Raw genomic sequence first — 12,595 nt, 5'->3', positions numbered from 1 at the left:
AATAGGAAGGGACCTTGGAGGTCTTCTAGTCCATCCCCCTGCTCAAGCAGGTGACCCTATACACTCCAGATGAGTCCAGTCTCTTCTTAAAAACCAGCGTTGGAGCACCCACAACTTCTGGTGTCAAGCAGTTCCACCGGTTAATCGTCCTCCCTGTTAGGAAATTCCTCCTGAGTTCTAGGTTGCTTCTCTCCTTGATTAGTTTCCATCCGTTGCTTCTTGTCCTGCCTTCTGGGGCTTTGGAGAATAGACTGACCCCCTTTGTGGCAGCCCCTTATATATTAGAACCCTTCTATCATCCCAGTCATCCGTGCTAGTCGTTCCCGGCTCTAGGGGGTGGTTCTTCTCTCTGTTACAAAGCCGAAGAGCCAACGCTGTCCAAAGACGTCTCCATAGTCATGTGGCCAGCGTGACTGAACACCGAAGGCGCACAGAACGCTGTTCCCTTCCCACCAAAGGTGGCCCGTTTTTCTACTTGCATTTATTTTCCATGCTTTCGAACTGCTAGGTTGGCAGAAGCTGGGACGAGGAACGGGAGCTCACTCCGTTAGGCGGCTCTAGGGTTTCGAACCGCCGACCTGCTGGCCTTTCTGATCAACCAGCTCGGTGTCTTAGCCACCGCATCCGCTAGTAGTTTCACTAGACTAGCCATACCCAATTCCTGTTCTTCATGTGTTGTAAGCCTCCAGATTTCAGCAACTGGAAAAAAAATAATGAGGCTCTATCTCAAATGCCTCTTTAAAGACAGCTGAAGCAGAAAACACATCCAGTGGGAGGGAGTTCCCCAGCTTAATCCGGCAGAATATGAATGAGGCAAACCTGGCCCTCTGGTAAATTTACCCCCACCTTCAAAAGGGCTTTGTAGAGAGAGAGGGGCAATAGGCCTCTCTCCCTTCTATTCCACATGCCTGAAAGATGCCAGGCCTTTCTAAATATTGACTTATTAAAGGTTAAAGCAGGTTTTTTTCCCCCCTGGAAAAGCCAAGGGGGATACTCTGCTGTGTCCTTGAGCTTCCTGGTCTGGGAAATAATCCAATCTAGCCCATAATTCCAGTAACTCCCTCCAAATTAACAATAAGAGATGAACAGAGTTGGAAGGGACCTTGTAGGTCATCTAGTCCAACCCCCGCCCAATTAGGAGACCCTATGCCATTACTGACAGAGGTCAGCCCAGTTGATTGCTCTCACTGTCATAAAAAAAATCTCCTTATTTGCAGGTTGAATCTCTCCTTGTTCAGTTTCTATCCATTATTTCTTGTCTGGCCTACAGGCGCTTTAGAAAATAGCTTGACCCCCTTCCTCCTCTCTGGGGCAGCCCCTCAAATATTGGAAGATGCTCTCCTGTCTCCCCTGGTCCTTCTCTTCCCTAGACTAGCCAAGCCCAGTTCCTGCAACCATTCATCGTATGTTTTATCCTCCAGTCCCCTCATCATCCTGGTTGCTCTTCTCTGCACTCTTTCTAGAGTCTCAATATCCTTTTTTATAGTGTGGTGACCAAAACTGGATGCAGGACTCTAGGTGTGGCCTTACTGAGGCTTTATAGAGTGGGATTAGTACCTCATAACATGGGGCAAAAGCCACTGAACCAACGTCTCGCTTAACTACAGAAATTTGGGGCATAAGTCGGGGACCATCTGTAGTTATTTCTGAGTGTTTTCCAAAGCAAAAAGGGAAAAGGAGTGGGAGGCAGGCAGATAATAAGGGGCTAGTAAATCCATTTGTGTGTGTGTGTGTGTGTGTGTGTTTTGTATGTCACCCAGTCCCAAAAAAATCTGTTGTCCCCCACAGATGTGTCGTAAAGCAGAATCACACACTTTTGGAAAAAACACGAGAGAAGGAAAACGGGCCGTTGTATAAGAATCATACAATGAAAAGCCACAAATAATGACACACACTGAATTGACGTAGGGCATCAAGCCATGGTTTGTCCAAGAAGGCATGGGCTTATACATGTGAAGTCTTCGACCTGACAACCATTCATTCACTAACCATTCAGAGTTACAACGGCACTGGGGAAAAAAAAATGACTTAGGGTCACCGGTCCTCGCATTATGACCGTCACAATATCCCCATGGTCATGTGATCAAAATTCAAAGGCTTGATAACCGCCGTATATTTACAATGGTTGTAAGCATCCTGGGGTACAGCTGGTGGCCATTTTGCGACCTCCCCAACAAGCGAAGTCAACCAGGGGGCGGGGAGCCGGATTCGTTTAACGACCTTGTGATCCACTTAACGACTCCCTCAAGCACCGTGACGAAAAGGCCACTGAATAAAGTAGCAAGTAGGAAATTCTGATGTGCAATTGGGCCAACACGTCCTGAAGTTAAACCTGTACCCACTTTTCTTCCCCGCCCACCCCAGCCAAAACAGTGGGTTGCCTCTGAGCACGTGAAGATTCACGCCCGGCAGAGAACGGTCTTCACTGGCCGATGATAGTCAATGCTCCATTGGGCTCGGTTCTCGCCTAGTTCTAGCCTGGATTGCTGGTTTTACTCTTCTCCGGTGCTTCGCACATCTAAAAGGAGAAAAAAAGATACCAAGCTTGTTTTGATAGACTGAACTGAGACCCGTTTTGCTTCAAGGGGTTTGCAGGAAGAAAGAGGGGGTTCAGGGATGCTGTTTAAGAGCCCCCTCTGCCCCACTCCCCCAAAGAGGTGCATTCAAACCAAACAGCATCCAAAAACAAATCGTGTTTGCAATGAAAACATTTTTTTTTTTTTTACAATCTTCCGGTCCGGACATATTTCTGCTTAAAAGATCTAGATAAAGTTTTTTCCTGAAAAAGGAAGTGGGTTTTTTCCCCCTCTGAGTCTCAAATCATGAAAATAAAACAACTTTTTGGTACTCCCCCCATTCCAAAGAGGCTCCAGGGTGAATTTGTGCAGCATTCTTAACCCAGTTTTGAATTTGTTATTTTTTTTTCAAAAAAATGTTTCTTTTTATCTATTTGGATCCCTTTGGGGGGGGGCTTGCACCTTGTGTCAGCTAGGTGCCACACTACGTATCCCAGAATCCTTTAGGACACTAACGTTGGTAAAAGAAGTGTCCCTAATCATTAATTACTAGTGGCTTTTGCTCATTCTGTAATGGTTTGCTAATTGGCTTTCTTTACAAAGTCACTTACAAGTGAAACGAAAGAGCAAGCCATTACAGAGTCAGAGGAAGCCCCTACAGAGAGAGGGCAAGAGATATATAAAAGGGAAGTTGAATTTACCTGCATGTACTCTCACTGAATTTCATCCCACGCCTCTCACAATGTCCGGATTGGTGGCGACACACACATTTGCACGTCTGTGGATCTGGCTGCTTTTTCCTGTCCCGACAAGGTGCACAGGACCGACTAGAAAGAGAAGGAAACAACAGATTAAGGCCCTCAAACTTATTCAGGTACAAATAGGATCACAACTTGCTGTCATTTTGCCCTAAGAAGGATTGTGTGTTTTTGCAAAGAAATTGGCAAAACCTGCTCTTTCTGGAACCACCTCCAGGGTCTACCCACCAGGACTAATTCTGTACGTGTGTAAATCAGGTTTATGGGATCTGTGGGAAGGGAAGGGAAAGGAAGAGGAGGAAGGGAGGGAGGGAAGGAAGGAAGGAAGGAAGATTGACTGGCAGGAGGGAGGGAGAAAGGGAAGGAGAAGAGAGAAGGAAAGGAAGGAAAATTGGAGAGAGAAAGGAAGGCAGAAAAGAGAGGGAAGGAAGAAAAATTAGAAGGAGGAGGGAGAAAGGAGGGGAAAGAGAGAAGGAAAGGAAGCAAGGAAGGAAAGATGGAAGGAAGGAAAATTGGAGAGAAGAAAGGAAGGAAGGAAAATTGGAGAGAGAAATGGAAGGGAGAAGGAAGAAAGGGAGGGAGGGAGGGAGGGAGGGAGGGAGGGAGGAAGGAAGGAAGGAAGGAAAATTGGAGAGAGAGAATGGGAGAAGAAAGGGAGGGAGGAAAATTGGAGGGAGGGAGAAAGGAAAGAAAAAGGGAAAGGAAGGAAAGAAGGAGGGATGGAAGGAAGGAATCTTTTACCTAATTGAATTAGATCTGAAAAGCATCGTTCTCGATCTGAAAAACACAAGAGAAAAACAACAGATTTAGCAACTTGATTGTCGAAGGAAATATATATATATATACTTAGATTTAACGGTCTGTGCATAAACATTCATCATCGCTATTGATTTAAAACATTTGTGCACCATTTCCTCTCTAAGAAAACACTCCTTCCAAAGGAGGTTAAACCTGCAGCCTCCTCCACCCAGATTTGCAACGGACCGTTTCAAAATAAACTACAACCCCCAAGTTTTTGCTGGGCAGAAATTATGACAGCAGCTGAGCCCACCTGAAATCAGGATATGTGTGTAATAGACAAGAGGACCTGACTAAATCTTATAGTTTGAGCAGAATAATAATAAACCCCGAGCAGAGTGCCTGCATTTATAACAACCCTCCTGGAACAACAGCTAAATTGTCCTGAATTCCTAAGCACACATCCTGAAGTTAATCCCTTTCCTTTTAATGCCCACAGCAATCGCTTCTTTTATCATGTAAATCCAACATTGTTGAGGATTTGAAAGCAAGTCTTTTGACATTTTTCACGGATGGCCTGGCCTACTTACATCAGAAGCCGTTCCTTGCTGTCACCAGTGGACACAACTCTTTAAACGGTTTCTTTTATTAAGGCACCATATAATAGGAGAGAATTCAAGCAGGCTTCTGCCCATTAATTCCGCAAGAATTAATAATAATCCCCCTTTGATTGCTCAGAACTGGACGGTGACTGAAAAACGGTTCCCCTAAATTTAAACCTTTCTCCCCTCCAAAAATAGTTTATTTGTCACATACAGATAGTCCCTGATTTATGACCTCAATCAAGCCCAAAACTTCTGTTGCTCTGTGAGATGTTTGTTAAGTGAATTGTGCCCTGTTTTTTTTTTTTTTTGCTAAAGTTGTGAAGTGAATCCCTGCAGTTGTTAAGTCAGATACACGTGTCAACTCATAAAACATTCCTATGCCTGTTTTAGTAGTTGCCATACAAAAGGGGGGAAAGCGAAAGTACATTCCAACTCTTCTCTTCAAAAGGTTGTAACTAAACTACCAGAGATTTTTGCCCGGGAATATATTTAATTGGAGGATATGATTGATGACACCCAGCTGGTGAATGGGCTCAATTGGAGAATCTGGTTTATGAGACCCCCAGGGGGGAGAGGGGGAAACAGGGTCACAGGGGACTCTACGTATGCCAGAGTTGGCTTCATACAGGGCTGTGCCAGTATGTCGCCTCTAATGAATCCTTACCTGCAGCTGCATTCCAGGTGCTCTTCAAAAGTCAACTGGGTTATATATCTGTTTGGAAAGAGGCTAGCCATCACCTAGAAAACAGGAAGATGAAGATCTTCATTCTAAACGTCCAAGATTCAGTGCTAAATACAAATATTGTTATCTCCGGTAGGAAATAGAAGTAGAAATTCAGCTTTTATTTCTGGCTGTTTTTTAACATCCCTAGACTGGAGGCTAAAACATTATGAAGAACGGTTGCAGGAACTGGGCCTGGCTAGTCCAGGGAAGAGAAGGACCAGGGGAGACAGGAGAGCAGTCTTCCAATATTTAAGGGGCTGCCCCAGAGAGGAGGAAGGGAGTCAAGCTATTTTCTAAAGCACCTGAAGGTCAGACAAGGAAGAATGGATGGAAACTGGACAAGGAGAGATTCAACCTAGAAATAAGGAGGAATCTGCTCCCCTCCCCCTCTTACCTCCAAGATGGCTTCCCGGGAACGGCTGGGCACGCAATCCAAGGAGTCGTCGGAACAGCAGCCGGTACAGCGCCTGAGGGCCACGCAGGATGGGATCATGATGTGGTTTCTCAACGACGGATGGTCCGCCGTGACCGACACCATCGTCTCCCTGGGCTGGCAGGCGCTTCGGTTGTAGACCTCCAAAAAACGGATCACTGGTGGGGAGACACACCTGGGCTTTTAGCTGGCTCACCTGTCATCAGAGAGGGCTGGCCCTACGGTTAGGTTCCAATTCTCCCTTCCTTCTTTCTTTCTTTCTTCTTTCCTTCCTCCCTCCCTCCCTCCTTCCTTCTTTCATTCCATTCTGTCTGTCTACCTATTATCTGTCTTATCTCTCTTTCTCTCTATCCATTATCATCTATCTACCGAGCTAGCTAGCTATTATCTCTCTCTCTTGTCTGTCTGTCTCTATCATCTCTTTCTATTTGTTTGCCTATCTATATCTATCTACCTATTATCTCTCTTCTCTCTACCTACCTACCTACTTCTCTCTCTCTTCTATCAATCTATCTATCTATCTATCTATCTATCTATCTATCTATCTATCTATCTATCTATCTATCATCTCTCTACCTACCTCCTTATTATCTGACATCTCTCTCTATCCACCTACCTACTTCTCTCTCTCTCTCTCTCTCTTTATCTCTTCTACCTATTATCTGTCTTCTTCTCTATCTATCTCTTCTCTCTATCTATCTATCTATCTATCTATCTACCTGCCTATTATCTGTCTTCTCTCTCTCCACTCTCTCTCTCTCTCTTCTCTTCTCTATTATCTCTACCTACCTACCTATTATCTGTCTTATCTCTCTCTCTACCTACCTACCTCTCTCTCTCTTTTCTCTCTATCGCTCTACCTACCTACCTACCTGTCTCTCTCATCTATCTATCTATCTATCTATCTATCTATCTATCTATCTATCTATCTATCTATCATTCATTCATTCATTCATTCATTCATTCATTCAAGTTTCTATGGGCTGCCCAATTCACCCATAGGTGACTCGGGACAGCTTACACCATTAAAAATCCACACTACAGACAGAACCCCATAAACCTCCACCCCGTTTATTTTCCCCATCCCACGTTAGAGCAGGCATAAATGCGGGGCACTCACCCCCCTCCCACTCCTCACACAAAACACTCCCCATTTTCAGCGTCTCTTAAGAGGGGGGTTTGCTACACTTTCTGCCTGTGGGGTTGAAGACGGTGGAAGTGGGACTGAAAGAGTCATTGAAAGACTGGGGTGGAGGGAAGGCAGGTTTAATGGGTGGGAGGGGGGCACCTCTTCTTCACTACCCCCTGCCAACCCCATCCTTACCTTCCACAGGGGGCAGCATCTTCTCAGGTTCAACCCCTTCCTTCTCAGAGGGGGCCATTGTCTGTCAATGGAAACACACAGGAGAATCAGGAACAGAGGTGGGATTCAGCCATTTCTGACTGGTTCTGGAGAACCAGTAGCAGAAATTTTGAATAGTTTGGAGAACCGGCCAATGCCGCCTCTGACTGGCCCCGCCAACCCCATCTATTCTCCACCTCCCATTGAGTCCCAGCTGATCGGCTGGGTCTTCTTTGGTTGCCCTGCACAGGAGAACGGAGCTGGAAAGCAGGTTAGTGGGGTGGGGAAGGAATGGGGATTTTGCAGTATTCTTCTGCTGCCACAGGGAATAGAATACAAGAATAGAGTGGGAAGGGACCTTGGAGGTCAGGAAGGAAAGAAAGAAGAGGAAGGAAGGAAGGAAAGAAAGAAGAAAGAGAAAGGAAGAACAGAATTGGAAGGGACCCTTGAAGGTCTTCTAGTCCAACCCCCCTGCTCAGGCAGGAAACCCTATACCATTTCAGACAAATGACTGTCCTATCTCTTCTTAAAAACCTTCTTTTCTGGGAGAAGGAAGGAAGGAAGGAAGGAAGGAAGGAAGGAAGGAAGGAAGGAAGGAAGGAAGAAGGAAAGAAAGAAAGAAAGAAAGAAAGAAAGAAAGAAAGAAAGAAAGAAAGAAAGAAAGAAAGAAAGAGAAAGAAAAGAAGAAAGAAAGAAAGAAAGGGAAGGAAGGAAGGAAGGAAGGAAGGAAGAAAGAAAGAAAGAAAGAAGAAAGAAGAAAGAAGAAAGAAAGGAAGAAAGAAGGAAGGAAGGAAGGAATGAAAAGAAGAAGAAAGAGAAAGGAAGGAAGGAAGGAAGGAAGGAAGGAAGGAAGGAAGGAAGGAAGGAAGGAAGAGGAAGGAAGGAAGGAAGGAAGGAAGGAAGGAAGGAAGAAAGAAAGAAAGAAAGAAAGAAAGAAAGAAAGAAAGAAAGAAAGAAAGAAAGAAAGAAAGAAAGAAAGAAAGAAAGAAAGGAAGGAAGGAAAGAAAGAAGAAAGAGAAAGGAAGGAAGGAAGGAAGGAAGGAAGGAAGAGGAAGGAAGGAAGGAAAGAAAGAAAGAAAGAGGAAGGAAGGAAGGAAGGAAGGAAGGAAGGAAGGAAGGAAGGAAGGAATTGGAAGGGATACTTGAAGGTCTTCTAGTCCAACCCCCGCTGCTCAGGCAGGAAACCCTATAACATTTCAGACAAAAAGTCCAGTCTCTTCTTAAAAACTTCCAGCGTTGGAGCATTTACAACCTCTGGAGGCAGGTTAAATAAAACCAACCAGACCAAGACCTTCCTTCCTCCTCACCCTGGCACTTTTTCTCCAGGATGGCCTGAGGGTGACGGATACCAGGGGCACCGATTCAAGAGCAAGAGGTCTTTGGCATCGGACGAAGCTGCACGGAACATCCTAACTGGCCCCTCTGCCAAAGAAGAGGAATTATGGCCATCGCACCCCCAACCAAGTTTTGCCCCAACCCCAAGGAGCTGATCCAGCTATTTGGCAGCTGTGCCAGGGCTTGGCCTCTTTGCCCAAACCTCTCTCCGTCTGGGCACGCAATTTGGAAAAAAAAGTGAAAGACGGGGAAGCTGCCCTTAAACTGGGCAAAACCCTCGGCTCTCCTCCCCCTTTCTCAAAGCCATGCCCTGCTCTTGCTGCCCCCCTGCCCAGATCCCCGATGCCCACCCCACCCAGGGCATTTCTCACCGCCACCTACTTTCGGCGAGTATCTTGGCAGCTGCCAAGCTGCCATGGAGAGAAGGCAGAGGAACCCACAGGGCGTTTTCATGGTCAAGGTGGGCCAAGGGCAAGGGTAGGGGGGGGCTTTGAAAAGTTGCCCCCCCCCCTCGCCGTGGGAGGGAGAAGCTGGCTTCAATCCAAGGCGAAGCTTTCTGCCAGCTGCTGCCAGGCAGCCCGAAAGAGAGGCAGCCAGCAATAATGCAGATTCTTTTCTTTCTTTTTTCTTTCTTTCTTTCTTTCTTTCTTTCTTTCTTTCTTTTTCTTTCTTTCTTTCTTTCTTTCTTTCTTTCTTTCTTCTTTCTTTTTCTTTCTTTCTCTTTCTTTCTTTCCTTTCTTTCTCTTTTCCTTTTCCTTTCTTTTAAAGCAGTGCCCAGGAAGCTGAGATTTCAAGGGCACGGGAGGGACGAAGGAGCTGCCGCCGCCGTTTCTTCTTCGTTGTCCTCCCCCTTTCTCAAAGCCATGCCCTGCTCCAGGTGAGACGCCACAGGTGCCAGGCGAAGGCAGAAGCCGCAGGTGCGCCCGGTGGCTGACCTCCACTGTCCAGACGGGGCGGCTGGGATGCTGGCCACCGCCAGAAAAGGAGGAGGTTGGAAGCCTGCTGGCCAGAGGCGGGCAGGGTGGCCCGAGAGAGCGCAGCGGTTCATGTGACTGCAGAGTGCCAGGCTGGGGAGGGGAAGGGAGCCCAGCGAGGTGGGGAGGGAGAGGAGACGGGCAGCCGGCCAGGAATTCAGAGGGGTGGGTGTGGATTGGCTCTTTCTTTAGTTAGTGGTAGTAGCCTTCCCTTGTTATTTTGGGGCAAATAACTCCAGGAAGGGAACGTATCTAACGTATCGTCCGCTTCCTCACCACAACAACCCTGCGAAGTGGGATGGTTTGAGAGGGAGAAAGGAACTGGTGCAGTCACCCAGCTGGCTTTGGTGACTGAGGTGGAACTAGAACTCACTGTCACCTGGTGATCGGCCTAAACTCACCCAGCCGGCTTTGGTGCCTGAGGTGGAACTAGAACTCACTGTCACCTGGTGAGTGGTCCAAATTCACCCAGCCGGCTTTGGTTTCTGAGGTGGAACTAGAATTCACCATCACCTGGTGATTGGCCTAAATTCACCCAGCCGGCTTTGGTGCCTGAGGTGGAACTAGAACTCACTGTCACCTGGTGAGTGGTCCAAACTCAGTCAGCTTTGGTGCCTGAGGTGGAACTAGAACTCACTGTCACCTGGTGAGTGGTCCAAATTCACCCAGCCGGCTTTGGTGCCTGAGGTGGAACTAGAACTCACTGTCACCTGGTGAGTGGTCCAAACTCAGTCAGCTTTGATGCCTGAGGTAGAACTAGAACTCACTGTCACCTGGTGAGTGGTCCAAATTCATCCAGCCGGCTTTGGTGCCTGAGGTGGAACTAGAACTCACTCTCACCTGGTGATCAGCCCAGTCACCCAACTGGCTCTGAGGCCTAAGGCAGCACTAGAATTCACCATCACAACTAGAACTCACTGTCACCTGGTGAGTAGTCCAAACTCACCCAGCCGGCTTTGGTGACTGAGGTGGAACTAGAACTCACCATCACCTGGTGATCGGCCTAAACTCACCCAGCTGGCTTTGGTGACTGAGGTGGAACTAGAACTCTCTGTCACCTGGTGATTGGCCCAGTCATCCAACTGGCTCTCACGGCTAAGGTGGAAATAGGACTCACCATCTGGATTTGTGAGCGGGCAGTGTCCTTAGGCATGTACAGAGTGCTTTTTCCATCCCACTGAGATTCTCCTCATCGGCTGGCCCGCTGCTCTAAAAAAAAAGTGATTTCTTTCCGATCCAGCAGTGACCCCACTTCAGCTACTGATTTAATAATGGGTTTGTTCCATTAAAACGGAGCAACATTTTATTTTAACTGAATTTTTAAATTCAAGATCCTTATTCATCACTTTCATGTGGCGTTTTATTCCATGTCTGTAAGGTAAGCCAATTAGAGTCGCCTTGGGTGACATGGATGGCATACACATTTGATAAATACATAAATAAAATCTGGAAAAACAACTCTTTTTTAGCTCCAGCACAGGAGACCAAGCAAACCAACTTGCCAGCTCTTCGTTGGGCATGGCTCTTATCAGGTAAAGACAGTCTATGTTTGTGTCCCTCAAGCCGAACATTTCAGGGATGCCCGCACCAAGAAAGCTAGCAGCGCAGGGTTCGAGTTTCCTTGTGGGGCTAGCTTTCTAAGATGCGCGGGAGGCGGTGAAGTGAACCCAGGGACCAGATTTTTGAGGAGGGCTGTTTTAACATCCGCTGGCTGTTTTACATAGGCGATGTCGGCATTCAAACGCTTGAAACCAGAACGAATCAAGGCGCATGCTGACAGAACCCTCGTAGCCGTGGCATCGAATTCGAATCTGTCCCCAGCAACGTTTGTTCTTCCCCCACGCTCCTGGCTTCCCTGCACACCTTTTCCCCATCTGCCCCATCTTGATGAAACTCCTTAGTGCTCTTCAGCAAAAGAAGCCTTGGTGCAGAGTTCGCCAGGGGAACTCACCGCCACTGGACGTAGATGCAACCGCTCCTTCTGATGGGATTTTGGAACAGGAAGAGCTGGATTTGGGGAGGAAAAGCCTATTGGGGGGAACCAGGGGGGGTTCCCCCAGTCTTGGGCAGTGTGTGTGTGTGTGTGGGAGCTGTGCTAGGGACCCCCACATCAAGGCTGTGGCATTCATCGTTTGGTTGCTTCTCCACGATGGGGAAATAAAAGGTGCCGCCTCCACCTCGATTTGGCAGCTGTGTGTTTTGTGGGAGTGTTTCTGTTGACCTGCTTTTGTGTTCCCACCTTGACCCACGCTGACAAACCCTCCCTCCCCCAAGCAGCTGAAAAGATTCCCTTCCCCGTCCCCATTTTATTGTAATTTTTTTTTTTGCACACTTGAGATTAAAACAGTATTTCACACCTACTTCTCGCCGCAGTTGTGGTGCTGGCAGAAAAAAAGCTGGAAGGACAAATTGTGCATCTGTAAAAAAAAAAAGAGCTTTTTTTTTGTGTCTCTGTGTTTGTCTGTGCGTGTGTGTGTGTGTTTCTCCCACAGGTAGTCCGTGGTTTACGGCCACCATTGGGATTGAAACTTCCATCGGCCGTTAAATGAGCCCTGCCGATTTAACCACTGTTTTGGCGCGACGGTGGCTAAAGCGAATCTGGCAGTCATTAAGCGAACCAAGCAGACGTTCAGCGAATCTGGCTCCTTCCTGTACTAGCTTTGCTTGTTGGAAACTTGCCCCCCCCCCCCATCACAAACGGCAAACCACGGGATGCTGGCTGGGGAATTCTGGGAGTTGAAGTCCAAAAGTCTTAAAAGTTGCCAGGGCCATGGCACGCAGCACCCCCCCTTGCCCGATATACGGCCGGGGGTCTTGGGGAAAACAAGCCAATAATGCTCAAACAACCCTTGGACATTCGACCGATGGGACTTTGGCTCGATGAGCGAACTGATCACACAATTCCAGGGATTTTGGGGGGGCACCCAGCCATGGAGATCTTCCTTGGCTCAGCCGAGCTCCGCTGGGCAGAATTGGGGGCCTGATGCAGAATAGACTAGGCTAGAGCTGGAAGGGAGACCCGGAGGTCGTCTAGTCCAGCCCCCTCTTCAGGCAGGAGAATCTATATTATTTCAGATAAATGGCGATCTAGTCTCCCCTTAAAAAACTCCAGTGTTAAGAGCACCCACGATTTCTGGTGGCAAGAAGTTCCACTGGCTAATTGTCCTCCC

The 12,595-nt window shown here is 47.4% G+C and overlaps 2 protein-coding genes across 9 annotated transcripts; one reads left to right on the top strand and one right to left on the bottom strand.

Annotated features, from left to right (window-relative positions):
- Positions 1 to 1,899: 1,899 nt before the first annotated feature.
- On the bottom strand, positions 1,900 to 12,079 carry VEGFB (vascular endothelial growth factor B). Of its 2 annotated transcripts, none has more exons than XM_087943212.1 (7): positions 11,787 to 12,079; positions 7,099 to 7,159; positions 5,736 to 5,932; positions 5,282 to 5,355; positions 4,016 to 4,051; positions 3,218 to 3,343; positions 1,900 to 2,518 (listed from the first exon to the last, which is right to left on the bottom strand). In XM_087943212.1, the coding sequence occupies exons 1-7, from the start codon at positions 11,958 to 11,960 to the stop codon at positions 2,440 to 2,442; spliced, it is 747 nt and encodes a 248-aa protein (XP_087799338.1). In that variant the 5' UTR covers positions 11,961 to 12,079; the 3' UTR covers positions 1,900 to 2,439. The 2 variants fall into 2 exon arrangements, with proteins under 2 accessions (XP_087799338.1, XP_087799339.1); XM_087943213.1 differs by lacking the exon at positions 11,787 to 12,079 and adding an exon at positions 10,543 to 10,796.
- LOC113431970 (uncharacterized) lies at positions 8,784 to 11,806 on the top strand. 7 transcript variants are annotated; one of them, XR_015745309.1, is made up of 4 exons: positions 8,784 to 8,911; positions 9,223 to 9,328; positions 10,906 to 10,957; positions 11,150 to 11,285. XR_015745309.1 is itself a non-coding variant. In XM_087943218.1 (4 exons), exons 1-4 carry the CDS (start codon positions 8,794 to 8,796, stop codon positions 11,172 to 11,174), a joined length of 315 nt encoding a protein of 104 aa, XP_087799344.1. In that variant the 5' UTR covers positions 8,790 to 8,793; the 3' UTR covers positions 11,175 to 11,806. The 7 variants fall into 7 exon arrangements, 2 of the variants coding, with proteins under 2 accessions (XP_087799344.1, XP_087799345.1); XR_015745307.1 differs by having other exon boundaries at positions 10,901 to 10,957; XR_015745310.1 differs by having other exon boundaries at positions 9,220 to 9,328.
- Positions 12,080 to 12,595: the final 516 nt, after the last annotated feature.

This window comes from Notechis scutatus, chromosome 14, assembly GCF_049901735.1.
Source record: "Notechis scutatus isolate UNSWTSFEM ecotype Mainland chromosome 14, rNotScu1.2, whole genome shotgun sequence".
In the NCBI taxonomy this organism is placed as follows: Eukaryota; Metazoa; Chordata; class Lepidosauria; order Squamata; family Elapidae; genus Notechis; species Notechis scutatus.
This window is presented reverse-complemented; position numbering and strand designations above follow the sequence as displayed.